Here is a 22,558-nt window from a genome sequence, read left to right on the forward strand (position 1 = left end):
CAGGGAGGAATACTAGCCAGTCAGCTACCTTTATACCTGGGCAGGTAATGGGCGGAGTCGGAGGTGGTCAGCCCAGGTATAACAGTGCGACAAGAGGCGACCTCGTGTAGTGATGTGACAGTGAGAACAGTGAGAACAATATACAGTGATAACTATAACAGTGGTTTACCACATTCACCCCTTGTTTAGATTAGAGTCCGGCGGGGTGAAGTGTATTACCAGCTCTGGTATGTCAGTCTGTCCGGAGGCTTCGTTAGCCTCTCCGATCGTCGCAGCGGCGGTGTTACATTATCCGGTGTTAAAGCTGGTGTCTGCGTAGTCGGCAAAGGCTCGTGGGGTTCCGGCATGCCGTCTACCTCGGCTGGACTCGGGGGGTTGGGAGGGGGGGGTGAGGGTGCGAGGTCTCGTAAGGAGACAGTGTCCTCCCGTCCGTCTGGGTAAGCCACATAGGCGTACTGGGGGTTGGCGTGCAGGAGGTTCACCTTCTCGACCAGGGGGTCCGTTTTATGGGCCCTCACGTGCTTTCGCAGCAAGACGGGTCCCGGAGAGGTCAGCCAGGTTGGTAGGGTGGTTCCCGTAGTCGACTTCCTGGGGAAGACAAACATTCGGGCATGGGGGGTGGTGTTAATGGCAGTGCAAAGTAGTGACCGGATGGAGTGCAGCGCAATCGGGAGGACCTCTTGCCAGCGGGAGGTTGGGAGGCCCTTAGACTTTAAGGCTAAGAGGGTGGCCTTCCATACCGTCGCGTTCTCTCTTTCCACCTGGCCGTTCCCTCGGGGGTTGTAGCTGGTGGTCCTGCTTGCTGCAATACCCCTCTCCAATAGGAACTGACGGAGTTCCTCGCTCATGAAGGAGGCGCCCCGGTCACTATGTATATAGTTCGGGAACCCGAACAAGGCGAAGAGTTTGTTCAGGCATTTAATGACCGTGTTACTGGTCATGTCTGGGCAGGGGAAGGCAAAGGGGAAACGGGAGTACTCATCAACGATGTTGAGGAAGTACACATTACGGTCGGATGACGGTAGGGGCCCCTTGAAGTCGATGCTCAGACGCTCGAAGGGGCGGGTGGCCTTGATCAGGCTTGCTCTGTCCGGCTTATAGAAGTGCGGTTTGCACTCAGCACAGATCTGGCAGTTCCTGGTCATGGTCCTGACCTCCTCGATGGAGTATGGCAGGTTGCGGGCCTTAATGAAATGGTAGAGTCTGGTGACTCCGGGGTGGCAGAGGTCATTGTGGAGGGTCTGAAGTCTATCACTTTGCGCGCTGGCGCATGTAATGCGTGAAAGAGCATCAGGGGGGTCGTTCAGTTTACCGGGCCGGTACAAGATCTCATAATCATAGGTGGAAAGCTCGATTCTCCACCTCAAGATTTTGTCGTTCTTGATCTTGCCCCTCAGCTTGTTATTAAACATGAAGGCAACCGAGCGTTGGTCGGTGAGGAAGGTAAATCGTTTGCCTGCCAAGTAGTGCCTCCAGCGCCGTACTGCCTCCACAATTGCCTGGGCTTCCTTCTCGACCGACGAGTGTCGGGTCTCGGGGCCCTGTAGGGTCCTTGAGAAGAAGGCTACCGGCCTACCCTCCTGGTTAAGGGTAGCGGCTAGGGCGAAGTCGGATGCATCGCTCTCCACTTGGAAGGGGATTGACTCATCCACTGCGTGCATTGTGGCCTTGGCTATGTCTCCCTTAATGAGGGAGAAGGCCGCGCACGCCTCTTCCGTGAGGGGGAAGGATGTGGTTTTCAGGAGGGGTCTGGCTTTGTCCGCATAATTGGGTACCCATTGGGCATAGTAGGCGAAAAGCCCCAGGGTTCTCCTAAGTGCTTTTGGACAGTGGGGGAGGGGTAGCTCCATGAGGGGGCGCATTCTTTCGGGGTCGGGGCCGATGACTCCGTTCTCTACTACACAGCCAAGGATGGCAAGGCGCGCTGTGTTAAACACGCATTTCTCCTTATTGTAGGTGAGGTTCAGCCGTTGGGCCGTACGGAGGAATTTCTCCAGATTCACGTCGTGGTCCTGCCGGTCGCGGCCGCAGATGGTGACGTTATCTAGGTAGGGGAATGTGGCCTGCAGTCCGTTCTGGTCAACCATCCGGTCCATCTCCCTTTGGAAGACCGAGACCCCGTTGGTGACACCGAAGGGGACCCTAAGGAAGTGGTATAGGCGCCCATTCGCCTCGAAGGCGGTGTACTGGCGGTCCTCGGGGTGGATAGGGAGTTGGTGGTAGGCCGACTTAAGGTCGATGGTCGAGAATACGCGGTATTGTGCAATCTGATTGACCATGTCAGATATGCGGGGAAGGGGGTATGCGTCCAGCTGGGTGTATCTGTTTATGGTCTGGCTGTAGTCGATGACCAGGCGATTTTTATCGCCGGTCTTAACGACCACGACCTGGGCACGCCAGGGGCTGTTGCTCCCCTCGATGATGCCCTCCTTCAGGAGACGCTGCACCTCAGAGCTAATGAAAGCTCTGTCCCCAGCGCTGTACCGCCTGCTCTTGGTAGCGACGGGTTTGCAGTCGGGGGTGAGGTTAGCGAACAGGGAAGGTGGCGGCACCTTGAGGGTGGATAGGCTGCAGGTGTTACGCGGTGGGCGGTTTAACCTTCGCTGGTTGTCGACTGTGAGTGGGGGGAGGGGTCCACCGTATGCTAGGGTTACACTTTGGAGGTGGGATTGGAAGTCCAGCCCTAGTAGGACGGCAGCGCAGAGCTGGGGGAGGACGAGGAGTTTAAAGTTTTTATACTCTGTACCCTTAACCGACAAGGTCACAGCACAGTAGCCGCTAATGTCCGTGGCGTGGGACCTCGATGCCATCGAGATTCGGTTGCGCGTTGGCAGGACAGGGAGGGAGTAGTGGCTCACCGTGTCTGGGTGGATGAAGCTCTCCGTGCTTCCGCTGTCGAACAGGCAGGTCGTGGCGTGGCCGTTTACTTTGATGTCCATCATCGACTTGGACAGGTGGTGTGGGCGGGCTTGATCCAGAGTGACGGAGGCTAGCGTGTAGGTAAGCGAGTCGTTGTCGTCTGCGGGCGAGGCGGTCGTCGGGTCCGGGGGCCCGGTGGCAGTCGGGCGTGGTGTGTAAAATGGCGTCTCCCACGAGGTAGGACAAAATGGCGGAGAAGATGGCTGCCCCCATAACTCACATGAGGCACTATTGGGGTCGGTTGCCTTGATCAAAGATGGCCACCCCCATGACTCACGTGTGGGGATACTGGCCTCAGTTGCCGTGAAAGAAGATGGCCGCCCCCACAGTTCGCATGAGGCACTGCTGGCCTCTGAAGATCCGCTCCTGCAGGCCTTAGAGAAGTGGCCTTTCTTCCTGCAGGTTGTGCAGGTAGAGTTCCTGGCTGGGCAGCGCGACCTCGGGTGCTTCTCCTGGCCGCAAAAGAAGCAGCCGGCGGCCCGATCGCGGGTGCCCGATGTCGGAGCCGGTACCGGGGGTGGCGGGCCCGGTCGGGTCCGGGACGCCGACGCTGAGGTAGGTCCCGGGGGCGGCGCTGCGAAGGGTATTGCGGTAGGGGTCGGGCCCGAGTCCCAGGGTCGCGAGCAGTACCTGGAAAACGCCTCCTGGTCCTGATGGGCCACCTCCAGGGAGAGAGCGAGGGCTTCAGCTTTGTCCAGGTCGAGGTCTTTAGCTTCAAGCAGTCTTTGCCGTGAGTAGTCGGACCGTAGGCCTTTCACAAAGGCATCGCGGATATTATCTTCCGTATTTTCAACAGCCGTCACCGCTTTAAAGTCACAGTTCCTGCCGAGTGCTCTTAGCGCCCGTAAAAATTCAGCTACAGACTCTCCTGGCTGTTGCGGGCGGGATCTTAGGAGGTGCCTGGTGTACATGTAATTTACCGGGCTGCGGTACTGCTGTTTCAGTAGGTTGATAGCGGCCTCGTACGTAGTCGTGTCCTGTATGAGTGCGTATACTCTCGGGCTCGCTTGGGCGTTCAGAAGTCTTAGTTTGGATCTCTGCGGGGCGCCGGATTCTTCCAGGTAGGATTCGAAGCAGTCCAGCCAGTGTTTGAAGTTGAGGGCTGCGTTTGGTGCCTGTGGGTTTAGATCCAGGTATGGTGGTTTCAAGGCTTGCAGCCAAGCCGGCTGGTGTGGCCCGTTGTCTGGAGGCTGCTGTTGCTGTGCTGCTGGGTGAGCTCCTTGCTGTTGCTGTTCATTATCAGACATCTTTAAAATTTAGTCAATAAAATTGATATGCCTATCAATTAGTCCAATAAAAGGCGACGAGTTAAGAACGTAACTGAAGGTTTTTATTGGCTAAATAACAGAGCCCACCCTCGTGGGTGATCCGATCCAACAGGGAGGAATACTAGCCAGTCAGCTACCTTTATACCTGGGCAGGTAATGGGCGGAGTCGGAGGTGGTCAGCCCAGGTATAACAGTGCGACAAGAGGCGACCTCGTGTAGTGATGTGACAGTGAGAACAGTGAGAACAATATACAGTGATAACTATAACAGTGGTTTACCACAGTAGGCGCCTCTTCTACTGTTGGCAACGGTAGGCGCGATAAACCGTCAGCATTCCCATGCTGTTTTGATCCTTTGTATTCTATGTCATATTGGTGTGCCCTAGGAAAAGGGACCACCTCTGGAGCCTTTGCGCTGTCATAATAGAAACGCCCTTTTTAGGGTTGAATATGGATACCAACGGCTGGTGGTCTGTCAGCAGTGTAAACTTCTTGCCCTGCAGGTAATGATTGAACTTCTTTACTCCCCACACAAGGCTGAGAGCCTCCCTATCTATCTGAGCATAGTTGCGCTCACCGGAGGTCAATGATCTGGATGCAAATGCGACTGGCCTTTCCGAGCCATTTGGCAACTTGTGTGAGAGTACTGCTCCAATACCATAAGGGGAAGCATCACAAGCTAGACGAATAGGTAGCGTTGGGTTGAAGTGAGCCAACACTTCCTCTGAGGTGATCAATGCCTTGCTTTTGCGAAAGGCCTTCTTACAGTCCTCGCTCCACTTCCATGGTACTTCTTTCTGCAACAGAGCATTCAGCGGGTGCAACACCGTGGATAGATTTGGCAGAAACTTATGGTAATAGTTAATCTACCCTAGGAACGACCTCAACTGGGATACATTTTCCGGAGTGGGAGCCTTCACAACAGCTTCGATCTTGTCAGGTGACTTGTGCAGTCCCTCCTGGTCAATGACATGACCACAGTACGAGATCCGTTTCTGAAAGAACTCACATTTCTGGCGATTAACTCGAAGGCCATATTCCTTCAACCTGGTGAGCACCAGTTTCAAATTTGCGAGGTGTTCCTCATCGTCCTCTCCTGTAATCAGGATATCGTCCAAGTAACATTGAGTGCTTGGAATTCCCTGTAATACCTGCTCCATGGCCCTCTGCCAAATTGCTGGAGCCGAAGCCACTCCAAAAACCAGTCTATTATATCGATACAAGCCTCTGTGTGTGTTGATTGTGAGATACTGGCGCGACTCTTCCTCAACTTCCATCTGTAAGTACGCTTGCGCCAGGTCTATCTTGGTGAAGTGTTTCCCGCCAGACAATGAAGCAAAGATATCCTCAATCCGCGTAAGCGGATATTGCACCGTGTGAAGCACCGGATTAACTGTGATCTTGAAGTCTCCACAGATGCGGACCTTCCTCGGTTCCCCTGGCTTGTTACTCGATGAACGCTTCATGACGGGAACAATGGGCGTGGCCCACTCACTCCAGTCCACCTTAGACAGTACTCCTGAACGTTCAAGCCCTTCCAGCTCAGCTTCCACAGCAGGTCGTATCGCATAAGGTACCGGTCTGGCTTTGAAAAATTTTGGGTTTGCATGTTCTGCAATCTTGATTTTTGCCTTAATTCCTCTCAGTGTTCCCAGTCCCTGTTGGAACACCTCTTTAGCCTCATCCAATATTCTGGACAATCGTTCAGGTTTGACATCTTTCTTTCCGGAATCTACCGTTATTGCTTTTAGGGAGTGCCAGCCCATATTTATTTTCCTGATCCACTCCCATCCCAGAAGTGGTGGACCTCCCTCAGGTAGTACATATATGTCCATTCCTTGGTGTTCTTTGCCCTTGTGTATCACCTTGACTTTTATCTTTCCGATGGGGTATACTTTTTGCCCCGTGTATGTCTGCAATACTATCTCCGTATCCCGTAGGGGAATATGTTTGAATAACTTTTTGTAATCTTGCTTATTCATGACCGTCAACGCCGATCCGGTGTCCAATTCCATCTTCAGTTGGACTCCTGCTATCTGCAGTGTGACCCAGATAGTTTGTCGGTCAGCTTCCTTACTCACGTTGTGAATTCTCAGACTACCCAGTTCCTTGCTGTTGGAGTCTGGATCCGAATTCTGTTCATCCGAACTCTTCTCAGCCACCTTATGTACCTTTCTGCACTTTTCCTGTGGTGACTTTTTGTTGCTGGTCTTCTTTCCTGACCGGCATACTTTAGCTATGTGACCAACTTGCCACATTTTCTACATTCCTGGTTTTTAAACCAGCATTGGTTCTGATCGTGTGTTGTCTTTCCACAACGATAACATTTCGTTGTACCCAAAGCCATTTGATCTACGCTAAGTACCGCTGCCTTCAGCTGCATTTCCGCAGTGCCTCTCGCTGCGGCTTCGTGCGATGCTGCAATAGTGACAGCCTTATCAAGTGTAAGATCATTCTCTTCAAGTAGCCGCTTTTGTGTTCCTTCTTTCGACAACCCACACACGAATTTGTCTCTCAGTGCCTCTGTCAGGCTTTCCCCAAACTGACAGTATTTCGCTAACTTACGCAGTTCAATTAAATACTCCGCGTTGCTTTCCTCTTTCAGTTGCGTTCTCGCATAAAATTTAAATCGTTCCGTTAACATCAGCGGTGTGGGGTTCAAATGATTCTTCAGGACAGCAACAATTTTAGCGAAAGTCTGATCCGCCGGTTTAGCTGGTGATAGAAGATGCTTCAATAGCCCGTATGTCTTCGCACCCATTGAGTTTAGTAAGGTTAGTGCTTTATCTTCATCTGATATTTTATTTGCCTTACAATATATCTCTATGCGTTCTACATACGTGGCCCAATCTTCAACATCGGGATCGAAATCGTTGATGTTACCACGCTTAGGCATCCTCGCAATCTTCTTGAGAAACAAAAAGAAATTTTTTTTATTTTTATTTTTTTCAAAATGGCGGTTTCCCGCGCTTGTCTTCTTCCCCCGCCTCCGAAAATGGCGGCTTCCCACGTTTGCCTTTCTCCCCTGCTGGCTGTAATGGCGATTGCCGTATTGCTGCGTTCGCCCTCCCCCAGCGGTTTTCGAATTGTGCTTCCCAGCCCCTCTTGCAGTCCGGTCCTTTCCCCCCCGGCTGCGGCTGAGTTCTCCGCGTTTTTTTTTATTGTTTTTATTTTCTCCCGCGCCTTACGCTGACCCGGTCGCTGCGCCTCGCGGCCTCGGTAGCTGCCCGGCCTTTTTCCACCGGTCGCGGTCGAGCTCTCTCTCGACGCTGTTGCGTCTCCCAGCCCGCTTGTAGCCCGGTCTCTCACACCGGCTGCGTTTGCATTCACCGCGGCTTCCGTGCCTTACGCTGCCCCAGTCTCAGCGCCTCTGGCCCCGACTTCTGTCCGGCTCTTTTCCCCGGCCGTGGTCGAGTTCTCTGCCCTTATATCCTCCGTTTTTTTTAATTTTCTCCCCTACTCACAGTCAACTTGTCCCACTTGCTGCTCGTCGCTGATCGGCTTACCCACCACCGTGATAGAAGGGATGATCACTGCCTGTTGCTGATGGAAGGCTTCGTGTCAGAATTCTTCCTTTGCTCTGCAGACCCGAGTCTTTTCTCAGCAGAATGATGAGGGCGGATGCCTCCTCTCGACGCCCGTTAAACTGCCTTGGATGTATCTCTGCCGCAGGGTAAGATCGTACTCGTCGCCACTGTTAAGTCTGTGTGTTATATTGAGAATTACTACACAGACCACAAGAGTAAAATTTAACAGGTCTTTACTAGTCGAAGGTCAGGGCAGAACTGCCCAATAAATCATTACACAGCACTTATATACTGGTGTGGTCACCACCGGTATTACAGTATACAGCAGCCAAGATAAAGTAGTGCAACCCTTAAAATAGTTCTCTTAAAGGTGGAACGGTTACATACACTACAGAGGGAGTGCAGCGTAGGTTTATCTGAATGATACCCGGACTTCAAGGGTTGTTACGAAGGGAGATTACACAAAATAGAGTTGTATTTCCTGGAATTTAGAAGGTTAAGGGGTGATCTGAGCGAAGTTTTCAAGATATTAAGGGAACCAGATAGAGAGAAACTATTTCCACAATTGGGGATTCTAGGACTAGGGGGGCCAGACCTTTCAGGAGTGAAATTAGGAAACACTTCTACACACAAAGGGTGATAGAAGTTTGGAACTCTCCTCCGCAAACGGCAATTGATGCTAGATCAATTGTTAATTTTAAATCGGAGATTGATAGCTTTCTGTTAACCAAAAGCATTAAGGAATATGGGCCAAAGGCGGGTATATAGTTAGGTTGCAGATCAGTCATGATCTCATTGAATGGCGGAACAGGCTTGAGGGGCTGAATGGCCTAAGCCTGTTCCTATGTTCCAAACCCAATTCCAACAATCCTAAACCCAAACCCAATAAATGTAAACCCAAATCCAACAATCCTAAACCCAAACCCAATAAATGTAAACCCAAATCCAACAATCCTAAACCCAAACCCAATAAATGTAAACCCAAATCCAACAATCCTAAACCCAAATCCAATAAATGTAAACCCAACCCCAATAAATGTAAACCCAACAGCCAACCGCCGCGCTGGGCTCGCGCTCTGACCCTCGCGAGATTACAGTTGTTGGTTGACCTGGCAGTTTGAGATCCGCGGAGACACAAAGACAACAACCCGGCTCCCGGCCTGATCCCCAGCCCCCAAATCCGATCCCGATCCCGGCCCCGCGCGAGAGCGGCGGGCCCGATTCTGCTTGGATCCACGTCAGCCAGACTCTGCTCCTGCTCCGGCCTCCCCCTCAGGCTCGGCCCTGGGCAGTTGCAGCGCGATGGCTGGTGCCGGCGGATTCCCGGCGACGTGGCTGGGACCGCGGTGAAGATGGAGCCAGGAGAGCGAGCAGGTGAGTGCCGTTAAATATGGCGCAGCGACCCGTTCAGGAGGATCAGCCGCCTCCTCACCCCCGGCCCGGGGGTGTCAGAGGGTGAGGGTAGCGCCTGACCTCGGGGAGACGGAACCTGGGGTGTCAGTCAAAGTGTGGGGGTGGGAGAGACTCCAGGGTGTCAGAGGGTGAGGAGCAGTGCTACGTTGGTTGGGGAGGGGGGATTAATTTCTCGCTTCTTGCTTAATCACCTGTGAATGTCCCAATCTTTATTTTGCTTTCTGTACAATGTTTAAATGTGAATTAGATTCCCTGCTTTTTACTTCCTGCTTTTCTGTCTGTGAGAATTCTTCAATCTGATTGGCTGATCTGCCTGCCCTGTTGCTGGACGCCACAGATCCCCTCGATGGTGTCAAATTCAATGTGACATCGAAATAGAGAAAATCTACGCTCTAGCACCCACTAAATTTTTGTGGGCAGCGAGGGCCGTCCCTTCGCCGCTGATCACAAAATCTGGGCCATTATATTAAAAGTTTTGCACACTTTCTGTAAGCATTTCTGGCACAGACACGATGGGTCGAATGGCCTTCTGTGCTGTAAATTTCTATGATTACACCTAGTAAATAAACTGAAGAAGATTGGTTCTAAGAAATTATTGAGATGAGAGATATGGATTATACATTTGTTTTCCCTCCTCTCTGGGTTCCATGGATCAATAGGTAGCATTAGGGGGGGGGGCCTTGGTTTGAGAGTATCCTAGTCATTAAAGGCATTAGTGCAAATAGAAAGAACTATAACAAAGACAAGCAGAATCTTTGGTTTTACATAGAAACATAGAAGATAGGAGCAGGAGTAGACCATTCGGCCCCTCGAGCATACTCCGCCATTCAATGAGATCATGGCTGATCATCCAAACTCAGTAATCTGTCCCTGCCTTCTCCCCATATCCCTTGATCCCTTTAGCCTTAAGAAATATATCTAACTCCTTGAATATATTTAATGAATTGGTCTCAACTGCCTTCTGTGGTAGAGAATTCCACAGGTTCACCACTCTCTGGGTGAAGAAATTCCTCCTCATCAGTCCTAAATGGCTTACCCCTTATCCTTACACTGTGACCCCTGGTTCTGGACTCCCCCGCCATCGGGAACATCCTTCCTGCATCTAGCCTGTCTAGTCCTGATAGAATTTTATAAGTTTCAATGAGATCCCCTCTCATTCTTCTAAACTCCAGCAAGTATAAGCCTAATCGACCCAATCTCTCCTCATACGTCATTCCTGCCATCCCAGGTATCAGTCTGGTGAATCTTTTGTATCTGGAGGTATAGAGTACAAAAATAGGAATATAATGTTGAACTTGTACAAGAACCTAGTTAAACTGTGGTTGAAGATTTTTTGTATAGTTTTGAGCAGTGGAATACTGGAAGGATATACAAACAATTGAAGAGGTGCAATGCAGATTCCCCGGGAAGGTACCAAGGATGAGGGGTTACAGTTATGAAAAGAAACTTGAGAAGTTAGAGTTTTTTCACTGGAGATGAGAAGATTGAGGGCTGATAGAGAATTTCAAGATTATGATATGGTAAATAGTGATAGATTATTTTTCTTGTCATTGAGATGGTAATGAGGGGCCAGGTGACCTCGCAGAGGTCAGTTGTTGCCCCTCACCATTTCTATATGTTTGTATATATCCTGGGTTACCAGTTACACTCTGTTAACTATTCAGGTTCCCAACAATCTGTTTTAACTCAAAATACTCTTGAGGTTGCACACAAGAATCTGTTAAACATTCCACCACAGCGCTCTCAGTGAAAGAAAGACTTGCATTTATATAGTGTCTTTCACGACCACCGAACGTCCCAAAGCGCTTTACAGCCAATGAAGTACTTTTTAAAGTGTAGTCACTGTTGCAGTGTAGGAAACGCAGCAACCAATTGGTGCACAACTAGCTCCCACAAACAGCACTGTGATGATGACCAGATAATCTGTGTTAGTGATGTTGATTGAGGGATAAATATTGGCCAGGACACGGGGATAACTCCCCTGCTCTTCTTTGAAATAGTGCCATAAGATCTTTTACGTCTACCTGAGAGAGTAGATGTGGCCTTGGTTTAACGTCTCAAGACAGCACCTATGACTGTACAGCATTCCCTCAGTACTGCGCTGGAATGTCAGCCTAGATTTTTATGCTCAAGTCTCTGGCAAAGTGGGTAAAAGCACAGCATGGTGTAGCATTAATTCATTGAAAACAGGGGTGTCAGATTTGATCCCTTGCCTGTATTGATCTTAGTCAGGGCAGCAGTTGAATGCTACAGCTGACATCAGCACCCCTGGATCAGGAAAGGGAAAATTAACAGTGTTCCTCTTCCTGATTGATATCCAATGACTCCTGCTGGGAAGCATATGTTTATGGACACTGAGAGGACAGGATCTGGTTTACTTACAAATATTTTTTGCAAATTTTAGATGTAGAATTCAAAATGTATTTGAAAACTGGTAGTTCTATGTGCATTGTATTTCATTGTAACCTTTTGAGCTGATAGAAATGGTCTTGGTTGTGCTATTTTTTTAAAAACTTCAGCATTTATCAATAAAGTGGACAGTACATTGTGAAAAAATGACTGAAATGTGATATTCCAGTCTTAAGAGAGGGGACATCCTAGAAGTATAAAATATAGTAAATGACCATAGAAAAATGAAATTTGGGCATTCAGATTATATTGGACATAAATTCAAACTATCGAAACAGCTGGATACTGTGATAAGATGACTAGTTTTTTTTCAAATGAATGTGCTAGAATGGCCTTCCTCGTCTGTAGTTATCTTGTTATCTAACTAAAATATTTGCTTATTTTTATTAGGGTAAGTATTGGACTAATTTCTGTTAAATCTCTTTACAGTTGACCATGACAGGAAGAAGTCAAACCCGTTTCCTGCCGGCTACTGTTCAGCCAGCATTGGGAGGCAATATTTATGTGTTTGCTAATGGCACACCTTCAGAAAATGAACTTTCAGAAGAGGATGTAGAATGTTTTGAGCTGAGACCAAGAGGAAAGAAGAAAATACGACGAACCACATCTAAGGATCGGTTGGATGATATTGTGTACCTGGTCCGAGAAATTCAAGAGGGTGACACCTTGAATGCACTTGCTTTGCAGTACTGCTGTACTGTAAGTGATGATTTGAGTCATAACGTAAAGGATTGTTACAAAGGAGAGGTGGAAGGAATGGTAAAGAAAGCTATAGGCAGAAAATAGGATAGAAAACATAGTACTGTACAGATGTAGAAGTAAAGGCACAGTACACTCTGGTGTAAAACTGTAAAAGAATATTCTCTTAAATGTAGCAATTTCAAAACTGAAGTGGAAGCAAGAATAAAAATGACAAGTACATAAAAGGTTTTATTGTAGAAAATGAGTTTTAGTGGCTATAAAGTGTGGCTCACTCCTCTGTTTACACTACTTCTAGATGATTGCAACTGCAGAAGTAAATGAGATTTGCAGAGTAATGTGGAAGTGTAGAAAGGAGGTTTTAATGTTGAGTTTTGTAGTGCAGTACTTTTACTTTTTACTAAACATCACAAGTCCTACTAGTTGAAATAACTACTTTAGGAAGTACAGGAAAAGTTCTGATATCCGGCACCGACGGGACCGACGTGATGCCGATCTATCAAAAGTTCCGGAGTGGTGAGCGGATTATCTACCCAGGCTGTTTTTAACTAAGAAAAATTTAAAAATCAAGAAATGTGCAATATACAGTAATTGGGTACTCACCTACAGAATGTTGTGTTAAATGGATGGTGAAAGATGCTTGATTAAGTACAGTACTGCCAGTTGATGGTAATCCATAACTCTTTAATAACTTAACAGTAAAACAAAACTTATAAACGACTTAAGTCGTTTATAAGTTTTGTTTTACTATTAAGTCGTTTATAAGTTTTGTTTTACTATTAACAGTAAAACAAAACTTATAAACGACTGTGCAGTGCACCAAAACTTAAATGACTGTACAGTACAGTATAAAGTACTGTACGGTGGTTGACTGTACACTTATTCCAAGCCAACTGGTTCATCAGGATCATGCACTTCAACAGATTCTTCAGGCACTTCCGGTGCTCCAACTCTTTTGGAAGCTTTCTTAAACATGTCCCGGATGTCTGCTTGCTTAGTGGACTCTTGCCTTCTTTGCAGAAAGGTGGAATGCAGAATATGGAGCTGCATAACTTCTTGGGCAGAATAGCAAGAACGGCTTTCAGCAAATTTGATGAATGAAGCAAGATCTGCTGCAGCTTTAGCCCAAGAAATCTTGTTCACTTCAGAAATCTTATCGTCTTCATTTTCCATCACACTTTCCTTTTCTTTCCTTGGATTCAAAACATTCTCCATTATTTCATCATCACTTAGCAAATGCACAACAGCAACTTCTCTATCGGCATCAACGCACTGCTCAATATCACTTTCACTGAGGTGATGTAGAGGGTTTGCTGGGCCTACATCTTTCACCATGTCAGCCATTACTGCAGTCTTCCGCGGACGAACATTGAACCCACGAAATTCCTCCTCTGAAGAAGAACCTTCAGCAAACATTACAGAAGGCCACAATTTGCACCAGGCTTGTCTCAACGTGTGACCTTTCACCAATTTCCAGGAACATGCAACATTAAAGATGGCATCTTTAAGATTGTATTCCTTCTGAAATGCCTGAATACCTGTATTGTCATCTTGGCTTATCAGTCTACGTAGGAAGTCTTTCTTGTAATGACACTTGAGATTTTGGATAACGCCCTGGTCCATGGGTTGTATGAGAGAAGTTACATTTGGTGGCAAATAAATGGTGAAAATATTTCCAGAAACCAACTTGGATTCATGCGGATGGGCTCTACAATTGTCCAGCAATAAAATGCATTTGCTCTCTTCAGGTTTCCTTATTCTACGGAAATGTTCCCTCACAGATGGAGCAAAAGTATGATGGAACCAATTTGAAAAGATTTCCTTATCCGTCCAAGCATTTGCTTGAGCTTTGTACTCAACAGGTAAGTGCCTCACATTTTTAAATGCACGGGGATTTTTATACTTCCCAATGATGAGAAGTTTAACCCGGTGTGATCCAGCAGCATTCGCACATGTTAGCACGGTTACACGATCTTTATTTTTCTTGTAACCTGAAGCATTAGCCTCACTAGCCCCAGCAAGTGTTGATTCTGGCAAACACCTCCAAAATAAGCCCGTTTCATCGGCATTGTATAGCTGTGCTGGCGACAAATCATGTTGCTGCACAATCCGATTGAAATAATCGCAGTATTCTTCTGCGGCGTTGTGATCAGCTGATTTCTTCTCCCCGCAAACATCGAGTCGTCGTATCCCATGCCGTGCCTTGAAGCACGATAGCCATCCATCAGAGAAAGCACACTTGTCAGTGAACTCCATCTTTGCATAAAAATCCTTCGCTTTTGATATTAGCATGGGTCCGGAAATCGGAACACCCTCTGAACGCTTCAGAGCAAACCACTCATAAAGCACGGTATCCAGCTCTTCAAGCTTAGGCTTACGAAGCGTGCGCCGTTTCTCTATACTCTTAGATGTCTCCGAGCTTGCATAAAACTTGAGCAGCTTATCCTTCATAGCTTTGATGTTGTACATTGTTGACGAACCAATTTTGAATTCTTTCATAATGTGCATACACTTCGCTCCCATTTCTAGTCATTTGCATATATCAATTTTCTGCTTTAAAGTTAACACCACTCTCTTCCTTTTGGTTGGATCAACTTTTGGGATTTCCACAATGCAGTCCAATGAGTTGCAACAGCGTTGGAGACACACAGGACTGTACTGGAACCCCAAAAACTGGCGGATCAGAAGAGGCTACCGGCAGCGTGGGAGACACACAGTACTGTACTGGAACCCCAAAAACTGGCGGATCAGAAGAGGCTACCAGCAGCGTGGGAGACACACGGTACTGTACTGGAACCCCAAAAAATGGCGGATCAGAAGAGGCTACCGGCAGCGTGGGAGACACACAGTACTGTACTGGAACCCCAAACAATGGCGGATCAGAAGAGGCTACCGGCAGCGTGGGAGGGTGAGACTCCTGATGCAGGGTTTCTGAGGTGTTCCGAGTTCCACTGGCGCCAAGAGGCCGAGTAGTGGCAGTCTGTAGAACTACCCCCACTGACGAACTCGGCAACCGTTGGAGACTCGGACTCGGAACCGGCAACATTGCCGGTTACTCAGGCGCTGTTTTCGGGGGGTGAATTCTGCCGGTAGAGCGAGTTTTCCGGACATACAACCTCCGGTTAAACCAAAGTTTCCTGTAATGCTAGAAATAAAAGTGGACACCAAAATTTATTCCCCAAAACTAAATTAATGCCTTAAAATATGGGTAAGATTTGTATGATGTGTTGTACAAACTTTTTTTTGCTTTTAAAAAAAATCTTAAATGGGGTAAAATGATTAAGACTAAATATGCCTCAAATTTAGGTTCCATTACCCTTTCAAAACTGTTAATCATGCAGAAATGTTTCAGTTAGCTTGTGACAGTTGTTAAATTTACAGCACAGAAGGACCCATCATGCTTGATTGTTGGTGCTCGTTCCACATCAGCACTACATAGTGTAATCATACTTCCCTGCTTTTCCCCATACCCATTAGTACTTTTAATCTACAAGTATTTATCTACTTCCCTCTTAAATGTCCAAATTGCCTCAGCTGCAGTAGTGACCTGTGTTAATATATTCCATAATCTAATAATCTTCTGCATGGGAAAAGTTTCTTCTAGCCTCTCCTTTTATACTTCTAGTACATTGTGGGAGCACTGTCACCACAAGGACTACTACCACCTCAATGCAACAAGGGATGGACATTAAATGCTGCCTTGGCAGCACCACACATATCCTGAGAAGAAATAAGAAAAAATCCAAAGTTTATGCCCTCTTGTTTTTGATCCACCAACCAGTGAATATACTTTGAACATTCATATTCAATCCCTTCTTAACCTTCCGTGCTCTCATGAACAAATCTTTCTTCATAATTGTATCTTCTCATCCAAGGTATCATCTTGGTAAATCTGTATTGTACCTTTTGCATGTTACCAATATCCTTTCTATAATGGGGTGCCCAAGTTTTTATATAAAATTCATAATCCATTTGCCTTTTTTATGACTTTTTTCCACTTTCCAAATTTAGATCCTAACATGCAGTACTGCCCATTTGGAGAGCATGTGTGTCCTCTTATGCATGTAATTCGTGAGTTGTTTGTTATGTGTGCTTTTTAAAAAGTTTGAAAACAAAACTAAATCGAGAATGCAATGCTGTGTTTGATCTAACAAAAGTAGTACCTTTAAGAGTACAATAGATACCATTTTATAATGCTCTTTGGAAAAAGTATCACAAGTTGGATATTTTCATAGCTAACCAAAAATTCATGGATAACTGAGTTCGTTGGATGCATAACATGTTTTTTGTTTGTACTCTGAAGTAAACAAAACAAATGTTCCTATTGCAAATGTCAAAGATGAAAGTATACCTGCAAATTAATTTGGTGCAGTGCAATGTTACATGATGTCATGGAGGGCAGTACTATTGAATGTTATTTAAAGGGCTAAACGTTGATCTTTGATCCTGATACCAATAGAGGATATATTATAGTTAGTACGCAATGGTAACTAATGTAGTCAGCTTTATGAGTGAATTATTTACCACATCTCGCTGTGGCTTTAATTAGTCTGTATGTAAATTAAACTCTATCTGAAAAATTTAACTGTTTTGGCAAATTGTGAGGATGGTTGCTATAATTAGCCCTGATCTGTTGGTTTGTATTCCAAGAAATCCTCTGGGGGGAATTTTGCCAGCCCTAGGGAGGCGGGTTTGGAGGCAGGACTGCCGGGAAAATAACAGAATCTGGGGGCGGGTACCCATCCTTCAGTGCCACCTTCCCAGGAGGCAGGTAGCCGACCTGTGCTGGGAGCCACCTCCCCAAGGCGGGAAGGGGATTAGTGCCAATTAACTGCCTGTTAACAGGTAGTTAACAGGCAGTTTTTTGGAGAATTCCTATTTTCAGCCCTGAAGTGTGGGCTTCCTGACGGCTCCGAACCTCACCAGGGTCAGCGAGGCGAGCCATGGGTCTGCGGGGGTCAGAGGGGCCGAGATGTCCGGTGTGCAGGTGAGTGATGAGTGCAAGTGTGGAGAGGTAAGTGTGTGAGGTGTGTTTAAAATGTTTTAATAAGTTTTACTTACCTTTACTTCTTCCTGCAGGCTTCCTCCCTTCAGGTCTCGGAGTCCCTCAGCTCACCGGCACAGAAAGCAGAATGGCCGCTGAACTGTCAAAAGCTGCAGCCTTCTGTTTTCTGCTCAGGAAGGCTTTCTAATTGAGTCTTGAGTAAAGACTCAACTTAGAAGACAGAATGTCAGTGTTTGACAGCTTCACAGAGCTGTCAAACAATGACATTTCATCTGTCAAAAGCTCTTGACAGATGAAACGTCACTCACTGACGCCGCCTGTAAACGGCTTTCCCTTAATTGGCCTGCTAAGCCCACTGGGCGGGCTTAACAAGGTCAATCAAGGGAACATAGCGTGGGTTGGCCAGAAGTTGATGGAGGCGAGACTAAAACCCGACAAGTGGGAGTCCCGCCTCCAAAAGCTCCCCATTGACAAAATCCAGCCCTCTGTGTCATCAATGGTGAAGCCCTCATAAGTCAAACAATGTTTTGCCTTTCTGTTAAATGTTTCTCCTTTCATTCCGTACATGTATAATTCAATGACATCCTCTTCATTATTATGTTTAGTTGTTCAAGCAGTACAGTACAACGACAACTTGCATTTATGTAGCGCAATTAATATAGTAAAACATCCCAAGGCGCTGCACAGAAGGGTTATCAGATTTTTAAAAAACTAATATTGAACCAAAGAAGTAGATATTAGGACAGGTGACCAAACGCTTAGCTAAAGAGGTAGGTTTTAAGCAGTGTCTTAAAGGAGGAGAGAGAGTTGAAGAGGCTGAGGTTTGGGGAGGGAATTCCAAAGCTTAGAGCCCAGACGGCTGAAGGCACAGCCGCCAGTGGTAGGGAGAAAGAAGTGGGGATGCACAAGGGGCCTGAGTTTGAGGAACGCAGAGTTCTCAGAGGGCTGTAGGGCTGGAGGTTACAGAGATAGGGAACAGCGAGACCATGGAGGGATTGGAACATGAGGATGAGAATTTAAAAATTGAGGCATTGGCAGACCGGGAGCCAATGTAGGTCAGCGTGCACAGTACCTCTATGTTGACAGTTTTTGGCAAGTTTAGGGTGAGCTCTTCAGTTGAAGTATTTCATACCATACACCCCAACTCCTATCTGCTCCAATTACCATAATTGCTCAGTACCCCATTGCTTCCTCTGCACCTCCCTCACCCTTCCTATCCTCCCCTTTACCACTATACCCAGTTGCCTCCCAGAAGCCTTCAATATTTTACTTGCCAATATCACAACCTCTAACTCCACTTCCCCAATTCAGTTATTACTCCTGTAGCCCTCCCAAATCCTTACAACTCCGATAACCCACTCCCACAAACCACACTGTCTCATCTATCATAACCCATGTTACAACAGAAACATTTCCTTATTGTGGGTAACACTACTGGAGATTTCTAGTCTTAAAACAAAGTTACAAGTTGACTCAGTGTGAGTCTATTTGGTAAACAGAATTATAGTTCCAACAAGTCAACTTTATAGGGACATCACATTAGAAGCGATGAAAGGCATTTTTATTTTTCCACTGAGAATGCAGAGTCGCAGAACCTAAGATTGTGATTCTAATTCTGAGGTCCAGGAAAATGATGAGAGTTCAAAATGCAGGCACAGAAATCTGGCCTTCTACAACAGGTCAAAGTGCATCAACAAGAAGCAAAAGAATTGATGTAATGTTTTTGGCAGGAGCAACTCCTATTTGCTGTCTTGGGTTGTTAAAGAGGATTCTGATTTAGAGTACAATCTGATACATATAAGAAATAAGTGCAGTTGCTTAGCTGAGATTGGAATACACTTTGAGACACCTAGCTGCTTTGGTGTTAGAATTGCAATCTGATTGACGTCATATATTTACTGCCCTGCTGATGGTGAAGAGACTTTGTAGATGTACTATAAAAAGCTTTCAGAAAGAATAACATGAACATACTGTCCTTAGTATAATTGTTTTTCTTAGTAAATATTTAAATTTAATTTTCAGGTTGCAGATATCAAGAGGGTTAATAATCTTATCAACGACCAGGACTTTTTTGCTCTCCGATCTATAAAGATCCCTGTGAAAAAGATCACTTTACTGAGTGAGACGCACAGCCCTGCCAAATCAAGACTAATTCCACGTGCTGCCTCGGAATCTAATGCACAGTTTCAGGAATCCAACACGGTTGAAGATTCCTCTTCATCGAATGAAAATGCTGACAACTTTCTCCGAGAGGTTGATAAAGACATAGAAAGGATAGTGAAATCTAATGACACCACTAGGGAGCATTTAAATGAGGTGGTTTCAGCTTTATCTACACAACCATTTTATCAAGCAGCAGATCGCAAAATCTTGCCACGTAAAGATCCCCATTATGGAGCTGACTGGGGCATGCGCTGGTGGAATGCAGTGATGATAATGTTAGTAGTTGGGATTGTTACACCAGTGTTTTATCTACTCTACTATGAAGTCCTGGTAAAGGTTGAGACAAGCCATCATTCTACTATGGAATCAACAAACCTACCTGTTACTCAGACTGCACAGCAAGAGCCGAAGTATAGCTATGAAATTAATCCTATGAAAAGGACTAAAATGAGCTCAGAGGAGGTCCTTGAGCATGTGAACTCAAAAGTTCAGGTGTCTGTCACCTGACCACAAACATCGAACACGTGACCTTGTGTGCAGTGCGATGTAAAAAGACTATATCCAATAGCCTTTTGTTGTAATGTTGAGGAACTGGAGAAATTGAATCATGTTACATATTTTCATGTTTTCTACTGCACAAGTGAACCAAATTTTTGCAAAATAATTGATGGAGCAGTTAAGACTTGCCTTCCAATGTTATGGGACATGGCAGTATAAAAGATGACACTGACACAGAATTTGCTGAATTTAAAGCGACTGGAATTTTGTGCCTGAGTTAAGTGATGATATGCAGCATTAATAATTGCACTTGGATTGATATTGCAGTTCTAAACAGCAGCTTTGCGTCATTATTTAACCAGCATCTTCCTTTAAATAACTGCGTGTGATCCTGATTAGCTTGGTTAAATACATTTCTAAGCCAGACATGACAAAGATTTCTTTTGTGGTTCAGTTATTTTCTAGGGTGAAAATACATTAGTTATTAAACTGCAACTCTGTGTTTAAGGACGCTGTAAAGTTTTAATATGTAATTTAAAATGCTAAAAATGACATCCAGTGTCAAAAATTATGCATTTAGCATTATCCCCACCTCCCCCATGTTCTTTAAACCTTGAAAGATACTCTGATGGAAGCTCATTGATATTCAGTGTAGCTATGCAGTGATTATACAAGAATGCCGCTTTCCTGTAAATGCAGAAATAGTAACTCATTCTAAATGTCACAACACTACATGTTGTCTTAATCTCACATGTTCATATAAAGGGATTCTGCTGCCTAAAATTAATATTTTAATATAAAAATGTATTTATTGACTGTTAAATTACCATAGTTGAAGACATGCAGATGTCTTGTTAGTACTGAGGCTGTTGAAAGTTAGTGTTTTATGTAACAGTTGGTGATTCTGTACAGTAAAGCTGGAGATCATAATTGTGAAGAAAAGACCAAATGATCCTAAATCAAAATATGGCTGTTAAAGAATGAAATTCCAACAATTACTTCAGTTGTATTTTCTTAAAGCTTTGTAACAGAATTGTATTCTTTAGGAATTTATCATAACTTTTAAAATAAAAATGGAAACACTTTTGATGCACAATGCATTTCCCATTTATATTTAGTTTGGGATAAATATTCAATGAGTAAACAAATTAGCCCCAAAATTTTTGACATTGGGACCGCACCCACCGGTAGCCTCCATCAAAGACTCTGCCAGTTTGCAGAATCAGTGGGCGAGCACCTCATTTTCAAAGAACAGGTGGGAACATCTCGAGCCTGCCCCATATGGCTGGAATGTACAACTCCCACCCACCACTGGAGGGTTGTGCCCAAGCTCCCCTCGACCTCGACCATGAACCGCTCGGCCCCCTATAAAAGGGGAAAGATCAGAATTGTTTTTTTTTAAATGCACCCTGCAGGGATCCAAGCCACTCCCTGGTTGAACTGCACTTTCACCCAGCTGGAGGGCAGTGCACCTAAACTCACTCGGCATATCTTCCAGTGATATAGCAGGTCCCATTTGAGCCAGACAAGCAAGAATTAAGCTTTTAAGCAGCAGGCAAACGTTGCACCCTTTACAAAACATGTTGGAAACTCACAAACATGTCAGTGACCCAGCACAAGCAGGTGCCTGTTTTCTTAGGGAGTGGAGGTTCTGCCAGTCTCCTATCAGCGATATGGCAGAAGAACCGCAGATATTCCAGGATTTTCGAGCCCATAGTACAATTCTCTTTTTTTAAACTTGTGTGTAATTGAAGGTACTGTTGAGAATTACCCCAAACAGAAACAGCTACATCTCATGAGCTTCAGAAATGCATATAAAATTAGTTCTAAATGTGTTTTCGTTTAGACTGTATAAATTGCCAAAAGGTGTATAATTGTACTCTTCGTATACTGTGCTATACTGTTTCCTACCTAAGTATTTTCTATACTTTAAAGAAACAGAATTCTATTTAGCTTAATTCTTCCTTCTGGCACCCACTGCCCATTTTGAAGTGAGAAGCAATTTAAGGATTTTTATTGGTTTAAAGAAAACTTCAAAAAAACACTCAGCTTTTAAAAATATAGATTCATATGGTTAAAGAGAACTTATTTTTCATTTTGAACAAGAAAAAGCTGCTAACAGATGTGTATATTAGTTGGCCACCATCAGTGATAGAGCATACATTGACAAATAAACGTGCCCATAGAGTTCTATGTGTTAAAAACACCATGGGTGAGAAATTGGGCTCGGTAGTGACCGTTTTTTGGGTGTAACGAGGCTCTTTGGGTTCCAAAATGGCATCCATGGTGCATGCGCACATTTATGACGTGAAGCGTGCCGGCCACCATCTTGGTAAAGGCAATAGTGCGCACGCAGTTAACGTCCGCCGGAAGTATGCAGAACAGGCCGATCATGACGCACGTTGATTTGACGCCAGTGCTGCCATTTTGCAGCCCCATGCTCCAGCCGGAGCCCTCTCTTAAGCTTGCACAACTCAACATGCATTAAGCAGCAAGAAGGAACCCCCGCGAGCGCTATTTAAAGAGATAATCAACTACTTACAGGTTAGCTGCTGGTTAACTTCTTCTGGCTGTTGCTACAATTCTACAAGTTTTTGGTGCTTTCCATAGTTTCAAGTTTCAAAAGTCTACAGGGAGTGGTGTGGCAGGTGCTGAAGT

At 45.7% G+C, this 22,558-nt stretch overlaps 1 protein-coding gene across 2 annotated transcripts; it reads left to right on the top strand.

Moving 5' to 3' along the window:
- Window positions 1–8,825: 8,825 nt before the first annotated feature.
- On the top strand, window positions 8,826–20,996 carry lysmd3 (LysM, putative peptidoglycan-binding, domain containing 3). Of its 2 annotated transcripts, none has more exons than XM_085989021.1 (3): window positions 8,826–9,087; window positions 11,965–12,294; window positions 19,262–20,996. In XM_085989021.1, the coding sequence occupies exons 2-3, from the start codon at window positions 11,971–11,973 to the stop codon at window positions 19,907–19,909; spliced, it is 972 nt and encodes a 323-aa protein (XP_085845147.1). In that variant the 5' UTR covers window positions 8,826–9,087; window positions 11,965–11,970; the 3' UTR covers window positions 19,910–20,996. The 2 variants fall into 2 exon arrangements, with proteins under 2 accessions (XP_085845147.1, XP_085845157.1); XM_085989031.1 differs by having other exon boundaries at window positions 8,832–9,087; window positions 11,965–12,234.
- Window positions 20,997–22,558: the final 1,562 nt, after the last annotated feature.

This window comes from Somniosus microcephalus, chromosome 1, assembly GCF_052327205.1.
Source record: "Somniosus microcephalus isolate GS21.2 chromosome 1, FLI_Smic_1.0, whole genome shotgun sequence".
In the NCBI taxonomy this organism is placed as follows: domain Eukaryota; kingdom Metazoa; phylum Chordata; class Chondrichthyes; order Squaliformes; family Somniosidae; genus Somniosus; species Somniosus microcephalus.